At 36.0% G+C, this 16,442-nt stretch overlaps 1 protein-coding gene across 6 annotated transcripts in view; it reads left to right on the top strand.

Annotated features, from left to right (window-relative positions):
* Window positions 1–16,442, top strand: part of NEK11 (NIMA related kinase 11) — a 112,908-nt gene that overhangs the window by 19,693 nt on the left and 76,773 nt on the right. For all 6 annotated transcript variants that reach the window (XM_003207228.5, XM_085226454.1, XM_010712924.4 and 3 more), the window contains exons 4-6: window positions 3,556–3,674; window positions 9,407–9,471; window positions 11,029–11,155. In XM_003207228.5, the coding sequence (XP_003207276.2) occupies window positions 3,556–3,674; window positions 9,407–9,471; window positions 11,029–11,155 (311 nt within the window). The remainder of the gene's footprint in view (window positions 1–3,555; window positions 3,675–9,406; window positions 9,472–11,028; window positions 11,156–16,442) is intronic.

Consider the following 16,442-nt stretch of genomic DNA (forward strand, 5'->3'; position numbering starts at 1 on the left):
AGCCCTAGAATCCAGTGGACATGTACTCAAATACACACAAAAGCATTAGAAAGGGCAAATAAAGCATGAGGAAATTGATGTGTTGACTGTGCAGCTGAATCTTTTCATTTTTGAGTCTACTAGGTCAGGCCAGAATGACACTGGATCCACAAGGATTTGCTTCTGATTTTTCCAGAAGGGCAGACATGTTGTATTATTGCAATTAAGCAATTAGGATGTATTAAATCAGTTGTTCAGATAAAGAAAGTACAAAGCACAGTTTTGCATACCGTTATATTTGCGTACTGCTATTCTATTTTAGCTTGAGTATTTCTACAAGGTATACTTTCGTGTTTACATATCCATAGCCTGTCTTTTAATGTGGTGGAAATTGAATCTTTTTATGAAGAAGATGCGTGTTTAAATTGAGAATAAGAAAAGTGCATCTGATCTATCCTTGTTTGGAAATCTAGTGCATTCAGTTTCTCATGCACAGAATAATTACCTCTTTGGCAGTAATTTGTACTCTTGGGCAGACTCAAAATAAAGAATAAACATCAAGTTGGCATGGAAACAGAACTACCCTCTCAGCCTTATTCTGTTTTCTCCAAATAACTGTAACTCATTCATTAGCTGCCATACTTTGTTCGTTCTTGTTTGAATTGTGTAGTGAGCCTCCAATGCAGCTGCCCTGCCTTATACCTATCCTATGAACAAAAGAGATCTCTGCTCTTCATTGCTCACCTTGACATCTTTTATTATAACTGAATTCTCTCAAAATTATAGAAAAGAAGTATGTGTATTCTGTTTCAGTCTTTTTCTTGAGCTTTTTTGGCAACTGTCCTGATTCAATGTCTTAGGTATATAAACAAGATGAACATTATTATGTAATTCAAATTTGAAACAAAAACGAGCTTCTGCTTTTGTGAAACTTGGGTTTCATTTTCTGGCATAAATTGGACTTCAATCAAATACAGTTTTTACAAATGCAAACAAAGCAGTGCCTTTAAATGTTGTATCATTTTAATACATCAAAAATCAGGACTAGTTACACTTTTCCTCAGATAATTATTTCTGTCTCTTCACTGCATTCTCACTATGATGTGAACATACATATACTAAGGAAATTTAAGGAAAAGTAATAATTAAAGCAATTAATGCCTTTTCACATCATCAGTCCCTGGTACTGAGCTGTTTTAAGTTACTGGTGTGTTTGATGCTCTTGACATTTAAATAGAAACTGCAGCATGGAAGCTTTCTATTTTGTTTCTACTTCATTAACATCCTCATGGACTTCATTATATTGGTTTCCAAAATGCAAAAATGGGTTAATAAACTTTTTTAGAGTTTCATGGCTGCAGCATTTCAGCAAATTTGTAATAATGCATTTTTGTTTTCCTTTTTTAGACATAGCATTAAGCTTAAATTAACTGCAGGACATTGAGACCAATCCTGTCAAAAGCTACACAATTACTTGAGGGCACATGTAGTACTTTATTTGACTGCTTTTGCTCTTCTTAGATCATCTGAAGGACTTTTCAGGTCCTATGTTTCTTTGATTTTTTCACATCAGTGCATGATTGTGGAAGAGAATACATTGGGAGAGTGAGATATGGTGATCGGAGGCTGCTCCACTTCAGCTGTTTACCTGTTTAGTCCCCTGGGGATAGTAGCCAGCTGCCATGGGTTGGAGCAGTCCCTGAGTCTTGGACTACTGCTACTATTGGCTCTCTGTTGTCTGGGGCAGCCATCTGGAGTAGGTGAGTCAGTGCTTTTGAGGTGCATGCAGGCTTAGACACAGCCCATCTGGCTGCCATCCGTCAGGGTACCCAGCAATACCTTTTCTTCTCTTCTTCTGCTCTGCTGTGAGCAGCCATGGGGAAGCTGTTGAACATTTGGAGTTGCAAAGAGAGAGCAGCTGCTCAGAGCTCCAAGCTCCCAAAAGAGCTTCTCTCTGGTCTACAGTAGGGAGGCAGATGGAGAGTTGCAGCCATAAATGTGCTGAATCAGACATTTCAATTTTGAAATGGCAGGACATTGTTAGGGAACACATTTTTTATATGTGACAAAACAGATTGTCTCTCTCTCTTTTTTTTTTTTTTAAACAGTCACTTTTGAATGTTGCAATTCTTAGAGACTCAAGAACCACAAGAATTATTGTAAACTCATGTCCGCTTAGAAATGTATGGATGTGCAATGACAGAACCTACTAATTTTTTAGTGTAAGCCAGTGGTTTTGGGAACCATTGAGCAGACTTCAACATTTTAAGAGTCAACAGTATGGAGAAAGATTGATGATGGGAAATGACATATATCAACATAACTGGTGGTTTATTTTCTATATGCATCACAGTGGTACGGGTTAAACTGCTTTCTTGTGTGTGGAAAACACACACAAATGTACATTTTGATTTTATGCAGAATGTGTAATGCAGAAGTAATGATTTATGTAGAATAAGTTGTCTTGGTGTAAGGTAATTAATCACTAGAGTACAATGTGACTCACAGACCCTTTGCTCTGGGATTAGTTACCTCAACACAGATCTTGCTACTGCTGTGCATTCTTGTAAACAAAATCCATTTATTTTATAAACTGGATAAATAACCAGCAGGCAAGCATCTCTCTCTTTTTTAGCAAAATAAACAGTTTTCATTTAACTCTCCTCAAGAGCCTCTTTCATCATGCTGTTGTTCAAATGACTTTTTCACATGTATACATTTATAGTTTTCAAGTAGTCTTTTTCTTTACATATTTTACAGTTTATTTAGCATTGCATGCTATGCATCATATTGCTTCATTTCAAGTGTTACATCAAAATTCAATTGTAGTTTTTAATGAAATATTCCTAATAACACATGCTACGGTTTCTAGGTGCTTGAATTCTGCTTTGTTTCTGGCAAAAGAGTATGGAAGAAGGACAAGATCATAATTATTTTAAGAGAACTGTATTTTAAGAGAACTGCATAGTTTATTTGATTATGCTTATTTCAACATAATAAATGAGTCCCTCTTGACTGTGAATTGCTCAACTTAAGTGGCAATGTTTTCCCCAGATTTACAAGCCACTAGTTAGACAGGTCAGGGTAGAATCATTTTGCCTACTTAGATGTTTACATTTGGGCCACTCAGTGTCTTTGTAAGCCTTTGTAAAGAAACAGCACTTGTACTACATAATCTCTGTCTTCCTAAGGCAAACACTTAGATGGCAGAGATAATTGCACACTACCACTGCCTGTTCCTTTCTATTAACTATAAAGGGAGTTTGGGGTGACCAGCTCAGATGGACATGTTTAAAACTGGGTGATGTGAAGTGAGAACAACAGAGAAGTTTGGTAATTTTGTGACACTAAGTGAGAACTGACCTACTTTCCCTAGGCAGCCAGTCTGTTTGATCTCATTTGAGTCCTCAGTTCTGTATGCTTTTGGTGCTATGAGAGTTCAAAATTCATGTGCAAGCATTAATTTTACTGACTATGTGCTGAAACTGTAAGAAAATGGAGTCCTGTATTTTGACGAAGGAGAAGACATTTTAAAAACTTACTTTAAATGTACAAATTTGTTGTGATGTTTTTCAGGGTGGAGATCTAGACTATAAAATTCAAGAGTACAAAGAATCTGGGAAATTATTCACACAAAGACAAATAATAGAGTGGTTTATACAGTTGTTACTTGGAGTCAACTATATGCATGAAAGGTACAGTCATTTTAATAGGGAAACATTTGGCTGGGAGGGAAGTGAGTAAACTTTTACTTTCTTGTACATGTTCAAATAGAAATTAAACCCTATTGATTATTTTCTGTTTGTATAAAATCCTATTTACCAAGCTGTTAGAGCGTGCGTAGTAAATTTAAAGGGTAATTAATTAGCTACTATGCAAGAACATTGTATATTATATCTTCTAGAGGTGCAGTAGTAGATGTCTTTCAGTGTTAATGTTCCTAATAGCCAAGTGAAAAATCTAAGATGATAGAATTTGTTCAATATTGTTAGAATAAATTGCAGTTCAGGTTTAAAATAAAGACAGCATTTTAAAGGGGATTCAGCAAATAACTATTGCAAATGTTTAATATAAAGAATCAAATTATATGCTTGGTGTGGTCCCATTGTAATCAGTGAAGTTAAACGCATATATTCTTCAAGCACTAACATTACTTTTAACAGCACATCAAAGATTAACCCAATCATTCAGGTCATTCAGACAGTAGTATATGATTAATTACCGCATTTTTTAACCAATAGTGCAAGATCCCATGCCACCACAGACATCAAGTTGGTTATCTGATGGAGTGTCATAGAGTATTGGTTTAAAAATGCCCTTGCTGTAGGTAACCAAGGTCAGAAATAAGGTCTCAAAGCAGGAGAAGGCTGGTACGCAGAGAGCTGGAGGAACAGCTGCTCAGATAGGAATACAGGGGCCCCTTTCAGGAGCAGTGAGACAGGTGAAGTCAGCCTAGCTTTCAGCATCTTCTCCTCTCCTTTGTCTCTTCCCTGTTGCTTTTGTATGTTAACAGCTCTGACCATGTTAATGAACAAGACAGAGTCCTTTCTGGAGACCACTGTAGCCCAAGAGTCCAAGATGCTTCATCCTGCCAAGATCATTTGCACCATTATTCTTCTTTTTGAACATTCAGAATTAAAAATGTCCTTGCTGCAAGGACTATCTTAGAGACTAAGGATGTTTATCTGCAATCACCTTGTATGGCATCTACTTTGCCACTTGTAAATAACTAATCTACACACTGCCACACTCAATTTTAGGTGCCTGTTTTGGGGAAATGAGCCTATTTGCCTAGAACAGTGACATAAATCATTAGTACAGCTAGTGGAGAGAGAGAAAAGTTGATGTTTGAAGGTTAGGTTACACCTAGAATCTAGAGATGAGAATTCTTTTTTTTTTTCCCCAGGTTTTTTTTTTTCAGTCTGAATATAAAATAGATTCTATGCATACTATATTGGAGCTGAAAGCAGCACCAAATTGATATGACTGTTTCAAATCTATCTCGTAGCAGGCCAAATTCTCTTGAGCTGCAAGAGGGCAGTAGATGGAGACAGTCACTTGTCTCCAAGAACAAGTATTTCTTAGTTGAGTAGAACTGAAGTATGTAGGATACCTTTGACCTTTGAGGAGAGAGATGCCTAATGAGTTTTTGCACCTACAATGTCAAGCTGTAGAGGGAAGAGGACAGAGTAAATTGCTGTCTAGGACTCAGAACATTTTGGTTCCTAATTGTCAGTGCCACAGAATGAATCATAGAATGGCTTTGGTTGGAAGGGATCTAAAAGATCATCTATTTTCCGCTCCCCTGCTGTGGTAATACACATGGGATTTGTACAGAATGTGCCATGCCAGCCCCACAGGCTGCAATGATGGGAGCACAGCAGGGAGAGAACTCAGGATGCTGTGTTTTTTAGTTTCTACCTAAGGTAGAAATGACATAGGGAAATGGGAATAAAAATCCATGTTGTCTAACTGAACTGTTAGTGCTTTTTTTCCACCCTGTTCTTGAAATCCACTTTAATAATTTATCATTTAAAAGTTGGTAATCTGAAAAGTCTATTTGCAATGAAATCCTTTCTTTAATGTATGCATTTAGATGGTGCATTGTATAGACTAATGCAAACTAATAGATTGCATGAGCTTATTTCCTTATGCCTCTGTTACCTTCTTTTTTTTTCCAAACGTCCTTTGCCTGCTTTTACTCTCTGCATTATTTTTCTAATCTTCTACTTGTTCTCAAAAAAATCTTTTTAGAACTCCTGTGGATTTTATATATATATATATATATATATATATATATACATACGTATGTTAAATTACTGGGTTCTCCAGTGAAAATAACAATTTGATTTTCCAAACAGCATTTCATTTTCTGTCTTTGAATTAAAACTGTTTAATAGCACCTCTCCAGACACATACAAATGTCTTGACGGTTTTATTTGTATTTGCATTTCCTGTACTTTATTATGTTTTTAACTGTATTCACTAGAAAGCCTATTCTCTATCTTATTAGTGTACAGCCAAACAATAGCTTAGATGGGAAAGGGTTGGCTTTAAAACTACTTACAGAAATGCATTTGGATTACAAAAATGTAAACATATAATAGCAGTCCACTGTTTATATATAAAGGAGTCATACATTATTTCTTCTATACTGATATGGGAAAAAAAGTATAATACTTATTTGAATTGTGTTCTAATGGAAAGAAAACTTAGCCATAGAATTAGAAGCTTCAAGTATCATTTTCTATGGGCTGGACTTTCTCAAGCCAATTCTCAGAAAATCCAGCTGCTATAGATGGGAGTTTTATTTGCAGAACAGCAAAACATAATTCTTTCTAGTTTTAGACATTAAGAGTATTATATTAACATAGAGTATTATATGATTGTGCTTCTTTTACAGCTTTAGTTGAACTTCTACACTTTTTGAAAGCTCTCATGCTGGAGATTTATCTCTAAAAAGAACTGTTCTTCTACTTTGCATTTCTCCCCCTGTAATAAGAAAGACTGCAGTTTAGACATTCATGACTCTTACTTATGCTTCATAAATCCCAAAGGAGTAATGAATATCTCCTGGTGACTTTGCCATCTATTGTCTATTTTACATAATTGGAAGAATTTTTGAATTTAAATTTGAAAGCTAAATTATCTGGAATTAAATAGATTGAATCCTCATTTGTCATTTGTGTAACCTAGAAGAGAAGTAAAAGACGGCAACATAATTTCAGTGATCTTATCTGCACAGAGAGAGTTAGTGTGAAACCGTCATCTGGTGTCCAGCATGCTTGTAGCCCAACACACACCAGGGCACAGAATGGATCCCTCAGCAATCAGGCAATGAGACTGTTAATTCATTTAACCTCTGCCTGAATAAAGATGACCATTATGTTATCCATCACTTTCCTAATCTCATTGAATAATATACCATTATTGAGATTTTGACAAGGTTACTGTTTATGCAAACAAATCTGTTACTTTCAGTCTACAGGGTAGCAGACTTTGGCCAAGTCCTTTATCTGGATTTCACGTTGTCTTTTCTAGTACAGGATCCACAGTTGTACAGAACCACTTAGATCTCAAAATAGTTCTTCAGGAAGAGCAAAGAAAATTACATTTCTGAGTGTTTCACAGCAAGAACTGCTTCAGATTCAATCAGCTTCCCTTGCCAGTAGGTTGCAGAGAATCTTTATTCAAGGAGGCTGCCTGCTGCTCGGTGATCCACACTGCTTTTTCATTACTATGAGACAGCAAGCAGGTACTCTAGAAGATAGAAGATAGGCACAGGCATATTCATAGGCCAAATTTAAAACCATCCTGAAGTGTTAATTTCTACCCAAAATATCAATAACCACTTCGCTGACTGTCAAGTTAGATTAAGTTTTGCTGGGGTTTAGTTAGATCATGTTGCTTTATGGGCAACATATATTTATTTCTTGCCAGAATTAAAGTAGTTGTTTCAGTTAGGGTTTCAGCTTGTAACTTGTTTATTGTCTGACATATCCAGGCAGAATAAAGTGGTTAGTATCGAGGAACACCATTTTTTTTTTTAAATCATATAAATACATAAAGGGATCTCATAATTATTGTTAATGCCAATAATTTGCATCAAATTTGAATCAATATATCGCAAGCATTTATTAACATTATATTCTGTTTCAAACTAATGTGGCCAAAATGCTTGTTATTCAAATGCTTGTTATTCAGATCACAGTTACCCAGTTTTTCTGTTCAAGGAGTCTATGGTTATATTTCTACCAAACAGAAACAAACAAAAATCTAACTCAAGAAAAATCTAGCTCAGTGAAATCAACTTCTTTCAAAGGCTCTGTGTGATGCATGGTAAGGAAACAATTTATGAAATTGAATTAACAGAGCAAGATTTATACATGACTATGCATATATGTGGGCTTATAAACCAATAAGGAATATACTGTTAGTTTAATTACCTTACTGTTGTAATGCATGATGAATGTACGTATACTGCTCAAGAAAGTAAAGAATAAATTATGTATAAACATCAGTGGAAGCATGCTGAATAAAGCATTCATTTTTCTCACTACAAGTATTATTTTCATGACAAAAATTAGGAAAAAAAATCATAAAAAGTATAAAGAACTCTTTTAATGTCCCATAAAAATACAAATGTTTTCTTGTTTGACTGTGTGTGCATTACAATATCTTCTAGTAGCTATTTTACTCTTTTTTTCCTTCCTGTTTATGAACGGAGTATAAAAAATAAAAATCAATATGTTTGTTTTCTTGCAAAAAATTATTTTCAAATGAGATGTGGACTAAACAGCTTATTTAAATTGTGGTGTAGAGTAAGCATTTTATAGTCTTAATGTGCAAACTATTTTGGAAATCATTTAAGTGTCTCAGTGTATAAGACTTTCATAATTCAATACAATTTAACATAATCCTTGAGAACAACTCAAGAGCAACTGAAATCTACTTATGCATGGGATTTTTCTGCCCACATCTCAAGAATTTTGCAGCTTTTGTTATCTATTCTAAATGGCTATACAAGGAATGCATTTATAGCACCAGTTTCAGTAGCCAGTCTGTGCTGAATGCTGTTCCAAACAAATGCTGTGTATTACCCAAGCTATAAGGAACTTCAGAGTGGCTGAGTTCAAGTTTAGCTGAGGTTGTAGGAAACCCTTTTGGAATTGTTATTAATGAATTCATTGAGACTGTGCTTTGTGTACTTCAGAGATACATATTTTTCCCTAATAGGGTGGAGAATTCCTGTCATGCATTAAGATCTTGAAAAAAACAAGGAGATGCAGTTTGTCCCAGTGTGGTGTGTAGCATGTGATGTTGGTTCAATCTTTGATAGAAGCTTAAGTCTGTAAGAGCTGGTTGCTCTCTTTCTTTTCCTTTTGATCTCTGTCTTTGTGAAGTTCTTTTATCTTCCAGACCATTACTTTAAAAAATTGTACAGCTAGCCTAGTCTGAATACGTATTTGTCTTTCGAGTAATACATTTCCTCTGAAGGAGGATTCCCTGAGCTTATTGCTGTTTTTCTCATCCCTTATTCTATTGTGATACATCTTATTCTTCTGGCTGTAAATAGTATGTAATACTTTTAAGAAGAGTGAGACAGGAAGACTTGCTTTTCTCCTTTCCTCGGGAGCTCATTTTAAACCTGTATCTGTATTCTCTAACTGGGATTCCTGCGCTCATTTTTATTATCCTGTCTACTTAGGCTCTTAGCTTGGATGTGGGTGTCTGTGAATGCATCTCTGATTATTTGAAACTCCTTAATGCCATTGTCTGTACATTGTTAAACAGAGTTAGACTGTAACATGGTGAGCTGTCCTTCCTGTCAAGGAAAGAAGATAAATACTTGAGAAAGCTGATAATTGATTGTGAATTCTTCAAGTTAGATTTTATTTTATTTTATTTTATTTTATTTGTATTACAGGCGTATACTTCACAGAGATTTGAAAACCAAGAACATATTTTTGAAAAATAATCTTCTTAAAATTGGTGAGATTTCCTTACTTTTTAAAGACACATTTTATTATGATAAAACAATCCAGCAGACATTCTGCGAATAAGGAGATTTAAATAAAGTGATATTAGATGTAATGTTTGTTTAGTGGTCAAACATTTCCCTATCAGACAATAGAACAGGGTCCAAACAGTCGGTGATGTCCAGGCTTGAGGGTGTTCAGAGAACAATTAGACCTGGACCTGAGCACCATCATGTAACTTTAAACTGCTCCTGGTTTGAGCCGGGTTTAAAAACTTTATAGCTCTCTACAACTCCCTGAAAGAAGGTTGTGGTGAGGTGGGGGTTGGCTTCCTCTCCTGGTAACTAGCGATAGGTTGAGAGGAAATGGCCTCAAGTTCTGCCAGGGGGGATTCATGTTGGATATTTGGAAAAACTGCTCCTCTGAAAGTGTGGCAAGGAATCGGAACAGGCTGTCCAGGGAGGTGATGAAGTCACTGTCTGTGGCAGTGTTCAAGAAACATGTGGATGTGCTACTTTGGGACATCATTTAGCAGGCAGTATTGGTGGTAGGTAAATTGGTGGTTGGACTAGATGATCTTAGAGGTCTTTTCCAACCTTAATGAATCTATGATTCTTTGATTTTATAATCAGGTGACCTCCTGAGGCCTCTTGCACCTACATCATTCTGTAGATCTGTGTTCTCATTTTTTTTCCCCACACTTAAAGTTCTGTCATTTTTTAATGTCCAGTCATTTTGTTGTGTCTAACAATAAACATAAAGAGTTTATGCAAATAGATAAATGTTTTCATACACTCTTGAAATGTTAATATTGTATTAGTATATTTTTGTTTTTATTTGTGCTTCTGATCTAATATAGATGTCCTGATCCATATCTTAGTTTACTCTCTTTGTTTACTAAAAGCAGTAATTACAGGATCAACTCAGCATATTAATTTCACTTTTGTAAAGAGTTCCAAGCATTTATTGCAACAACTTTGTTTTAAGTTATTTATTTCTGATTTTTTTTTTTCAGTATTCATCACCATGGTGCCAAAGTATCAAACTCTGATGCCTAGAGCTATTCACTACATGCATTGACAGGGAAAAATCTTTCATAGTATCCCAGTGGTGTTGTTAACTTTTATCTGTAGAAGTTATCAGATAATGTGGACAAAAACTTGTATTTTTAAACATCCTTTGGCCTATTTCCTGCAAAATATAAGAATGGTTGGTACAGGATAGTTTCTTTCTTTTAAATGGATCATAGGTACAAATAGGTCAAGCCTTTCCAATTTTAAGTGAGATGGCAACTCAGATAAGAAATTACTGTTGAATTTGAAGTGATAATCAGGAATTTAAGTAGATCTCTATCTCAGTATCAATATTCTTAGTTCTCTATCAGACTCTGTTTTTGCATTGTGACTTCTGAAGTTTTGTCAGTTTATACAAGGTGAGGATATGGCTCTTAATATAAAAAGTGAGAAGTGAACAGAGATGTGTATGAAAGCTGTGGTAAATTCTAAGTTTGTATGAATTTCAATCTTGTGCTTAATTGTTTGGAGGTGGATTTTTCTGTCGTTACTTTTAGGAGACTTTGGAGTTTCTTGTCTTTTGATGGGTTCCTGTGATCTAGCAACAACATTTACTGGGACGCCATACTACATGAGTCCAGAGGCACTGAAACACCAAGGATATAACATGAAATCTGATATTTGGTGAGTAATCAGCATGTTATTTCATTTCATTTCATTTCATTTCATTTCATTCCATTTGATTTCAAGGATCCAATGTAAAGGTAAAATGTCATCTGTTGCCAAGGTCAGCATTTAACTGTCTTTAGGAACTCCTGTCCTTTACCTCTCCCTTTGCTTTCCTCTCAACAATTTTTATCGTATCATGACCCATTAACTGAAGTTAGCTGAGTCGCTCTGCTGCTTTTTGTTATCAAGTTAGTACAGTGTCTGGTAAATTTGAACGTCTGTTCCTACTGAGAAGCCTCTCCAGTTGTTAGATACAAATACTTTTGATAAAGCTCATGAAAGCTCATTTTTTATTGCTTGACATACGAGAAGTCAAGTTCTGCAATTGTTTTGGGCTCTTTGGTTTTTAGGGGCTTTTTTTTAATGTGACAGCTCATTTTCTTTCAGTCAGTAGCTTCAACTCATTAAATAAATTGGTTTCCTTAAAAAAATGATAGCAAGTCTCTACCTTAGGGAGGAAGGTAGCATTCTTAGCTTCTTTCTTTACAAAGACTAGAAAGTCTCAGTCTTATTAAACTTGTTAGGAATTTTGCCTTTGAATCTATATGATCCCAGTTTTATTACACCATGCCTAATTATATCATCATCATTGCTTTTAATAGTAATATCTATACATAAGGCATTTATAATGGCACAAAATATTCATTCCTTTTATATAATGTAAAGCACAGGAGATGGATAAAATGGATAAAATGACAGTATTTCTGCAACTTGAGGAACAATATTTTTTTTCAATTCTGACTTCAGCAGAGGAAATGTAGGAATGTTAAAAAGAAGTTATTCTATGTCTGGTTATTTATTTTTTTAACTGACCTTATATTTGATGAGGCTAGTCTTGTGACCTTCAAACCACACTATATTCTGTGGCCTATTGTATGGCATCCATACATAAGAGAAGAGGAAAGGACTAAAAGATCAGGTGAGCTGGTGAACAGTCTGTTCCCGTTTTGCACAGTTTTAATGCAGTGACACATAAGAAGCCCTAGTAAAGGTGAACTCCATATATGAACTTCATAAACCTAAAGGAAGACTTAGCATCTAGGCTTTAGAGCTCAGCTTTGAGATAGAATTCAGGAGTATTCAGTGTTAGGGCTTTAGAGGTCTTACAGAACAAGATAAAGGGCTTTGTCATGAGTAATTGCATTTACCTGTCTGAACCCTCTAGCAGGAGGAGCAGAGTCACTGTTTGTTCCCATTTAATGATTCTGCAGGAGGTAAGCTGGGGAAGGCAGAAGTGCAGCACTCATTGCTGCCAGCCCAAAGATCCATCTCAGTCCATGAGCACAGTCACACTGGAAAGAATGGCCACCACATTCTTCTGTAGCTACTGGCCTTGTGTAAAGGGAGCCTTGGGGAGAACCTGGACATCCTTGCCTGGAGAGCATGTGTGTGGCTAATCAGCCCAGATTCTGCCTTGACTAAAGGGGAGATGAAATCCTTGTGCTGCTTTGCAGGATGTTCATAGACTTGTGAAGAAGTTACTCAAGTCTTCTATGAGTAGCTGAGGTGACGTTCTCTCTTAAGACCCATCTTGATCTCTGGCAGGCACCAGCTTTTCATCTCTGGAATATAAGGTTTTTTGAACATCAGAGAGAGCTTCGTACTTTCCAGTGTCTTCATGCAACCTAGAAAGCCCAGATTTTCCAAGAAGGTCAGTGATAGCTCCTACAAATGTCTCTAAAGCTAAAATGGGTTGTTGTAGCTTTCCCTGAGATCTCTTTTATTCCAGAGAACTGGAGATTCCCTTGGCACAACAGCTTGCAGCCAGTCTAGGTCCTGCTTTTTTCATTTTGCAGGCTGAGCATCATTCTTCCATCTCACCTGAAACTGTCTATGTGTTCAAATGCCCAATAAAATTAACAAGCCACAAGTTATTAGCACTGTATTGCACTTACAGGTTTTTCCAGTCCAAAGAATTTGAGGCTGCTTAAATGAGACTGTAATCTGTTCTGGCTTGTAGTCTGACAAGGGTATACGTGTATAGATCCTCCAGTGCAAATTTTGTCTGCATTCTATTGCCATGGCTATCTTACTTTGCTTCTGAGTAGATAGCATAAAGTGTATGCAGACTGTATTCTTTTTAGTGTTATGAGTATATTATGGCAAACTCCATCCATGAACTTTGCAAAAGGTTTGTGCATGCTACATATTATAAATGTTCTCAGGTGAAATGGTAGCAGAAATAATTTAGTTGAAAAACAAACGTATTTGTCACTTAGAAACATAGCAAATTCTTTACAAGAGAGGTATAAATAGCTTCTTTTTTGTCTTCCAGAGAAAAAGTAATGTCACATTTGAATTCATTGGACTAAGCTGCCAAGTACTGTCAGATTTTGACAGATGGTTTTTCTGTGGAGTTTGTATGAATTGGGCTCCCTATGCCACAGATTTTAGGACTTTCATTTTAATGGTGCTTGCTACCTATACTTCTGCCCCAATTTATCTTTAACAATCTAAAAATTGATTATTTTTTTTAGTGCCAAATTTAAGTAGACAAGTTCCAAAAATAGCAGTAGAATTCATACATACATTGGTCTTTTGAGTAATATTTTACTGGTGGATCTTTTTTAAAAGTAATTTTGTATGAAACCTAGAGCTTTCCTATGAAAGCTAGGACTGGAGCAGACATCATATTTGGGCCAGATCCTCACTGTTATGAATCAGTAAGCTTCACTGAAGTGATCTCTGCCTTTAATTCTGAGATAAATGCGCAACAAAAGCATCTTAAAAGCTGTGTGATTTCTGAAATGTAAGCTTCACTTTCAGTACAATTTTTTTTTTCCTTAGCATGCTTTGCATTTTATTTTATGGAACTTAAAACAGAAAGAAATTACCTTTATGTGACTTTAATGCGAGAAAATTTCATGCTGATTTGTGTCTTTATAGACACAGTATTACCATTTTGTCTCAGATTTTCCGAACTATGTGTCTTCAAGCAAAGCACAAATAAAATTTCAATTTAAATTAATAGATATGTCTAAATGATCTTTTTCCTATCAAGTGACTATTATGACTGTTAAATGTCTGGGCCAACTGAAAACCTTGTAATTGCTACTGTATACATGTACCAGAAGTCATCAAGCCCTTCCCACCCCACGAATGAGGAGATAAAAAGAGGAGGAACCTTACCTACACTGAAAAGATTATGATCATGTTTTTTTACAGTGACCCAAATCTGGAAATCTTTCTGATGCCTGTGGGCTGTTCACCCAAATCTAAAGGTGGGGCAATATCCCAACTTATTTCTAAAATATGCAGTCTAGATAACAATAGTTTCCACGTCATTTGAGGTTGTTATTTGAATTGATCATGAGGTGAGAAACTCTTTGGATTGGGATTTTTACATTGGAAGGAAGTGTATTTATATTATAACAGGTTTGCTGCTAACTCTATTTTATAGCATTTAATATAAAATTGTATTTATTGGCTGGATCCTTTCTCACAGAAAGACTTCACAGAATTTAATTACCTTGAGGATTAGTGTGCTGCTATTCTTTCCAGTTGGTTTTAAAAGACTGAGCCATGTGACCCAGATCTACTTGTCTCCATTAGAAAGACACAGCAACAAATAACCCCCAGAAATTGTCAGGAAAATTAATGGTAGCTGCTGCTCATATAGAGAGGGAGAAGCCGTGCCATAAAGACCTGAAAAGAAATACAAGAAAATGTCATGATGGTACATACAAAAGCTGCTCCAAAACTAATGCCTCCTATTTTTTCATGTTTGTATGCTGTGTGAGAGACAGATGGTGGTGGTACAGCAGTAAAGGCTGAACCTTCTCACTAATATTGTTACATTTTGTTGCCATGTGACTGATGGCAGCACAGGGGCAATCCAACCACACGGTGTCTGGCATGGAAGTGCATCTGAAGCAACAGTGTGTAATTAAATTCTTCCATGCAGAAAAATTGCAGCCACTGACATTCATTAACACTTGCTGAACATTTATGGAGACCAAACAGTGGATGTGAGCACAGTGGTGCTTTTCAGCAGTGGTCACAGTGAGTGAGTAACCTCCACTGGAGCGTGTTTTTACAGATGTGACGTGCAAGCTCTTCTTCATTGATGGCAAAAATGCATAGGTAATTATGGTATGCATGTACAAAAATAACGTTCTAGAGCTGAGAATTTGCTCAATCAGATACTGCTATTGTGCTCTTTGCATTTATTGTAGTTTCTGAGGAAATAAACAAGAGGCATTACTTTTGGAGCAACTTACATGTGTACATGTATGTACTCCTTAAAGACCCTGGAGTCAGCAAATTCTTCAGACCTGCTGTTACAATCAGACTGAGATACGCAAGCCACAAAGGCATGTGCATTTAGTTTGTCTGTTTTTTAGTGTTTCATTAAAAAGCCAATGTACATCTTACAGCCTTTAAAGGAATATAAAGTATTTCAGAAATTTCTACAAAATATTGGAATGTATTAAAAGTATGAAGAAGAAATTAGGTGTCTCTCAGTCAATGTTGTAGATAATATACTGAAACCTGTCCAGATGCTCCTACTTGTGCTGTAACTGAGAATAAATGGCATGAAGGTGAAATGGCCATACATCAGTTTTGCTCAAATGAAGTGTTGTTTAGCACATTTTTCGAATGTATTCATGAACATAGGATGCTATCAAACCAAGCACTCTGGCTGGATAGTTTAATAACCATTTTAGAATTTCATAACAATGGCAGTTAAATGAGCTAAGGTTATAAAAGTAATTAAATTATGTGTCTGGGTCATTGGCAAATTGGGAAGCAATTTTCTCTTGCTGAATGTGCTCATTACAATATGCTTTGGCTGAGGTTGTTGAAAGAACTGCTCTGAGAAATGCAGTCTGGAAGCTAAAGTTTGGTAATTCCCCTGGGCAATTACAACTTAGTAGTTGTCCTGGGAAAAAAAGTTGCCTTTCTCCAGGATCCAAGGCATTTCTCAGCCTAGGAAGTATTTATTACATTTCAAAGAGTTGTATCTTGCAGTTAAAACCCTTTTCTTTTTTCCCTTCTTTTTATTTTCATTTTTTTTTCTCGTTATTTTTTTTTTCTTTGATGGACCAGATGGGCTTTTCCCTGGGTAGCCTATTTGCTGCCCTGGCTTTACCAGTATGCCTTGGGTGTTCTTTTTCATCTTTCTCCAAAGCCTCAGGTGTAGTCTGAGGGCTCATCTAGCTGAATAAATGGGCTTCCCTGATGTGGCAAATCCTGTTCTCCTAATATCTCATTAAGCACTTTTTGGCTGACAGAATTAATC

The sequence above is a fragment of the Meleagris gallopavo genome, chromosome 6, assembly GCF_905368555.1.
Source record: "Meleagris gallopavo chromosome 6, MGAL_WU_HG_1.1, whole genome shotgun sequence".
Taxonomy (NCBI): Eukaryota; Metazoa; Chordata; class Aves; order Galliformes; family Phasianidae; genus Meleagris; species Meleagris gallopavo.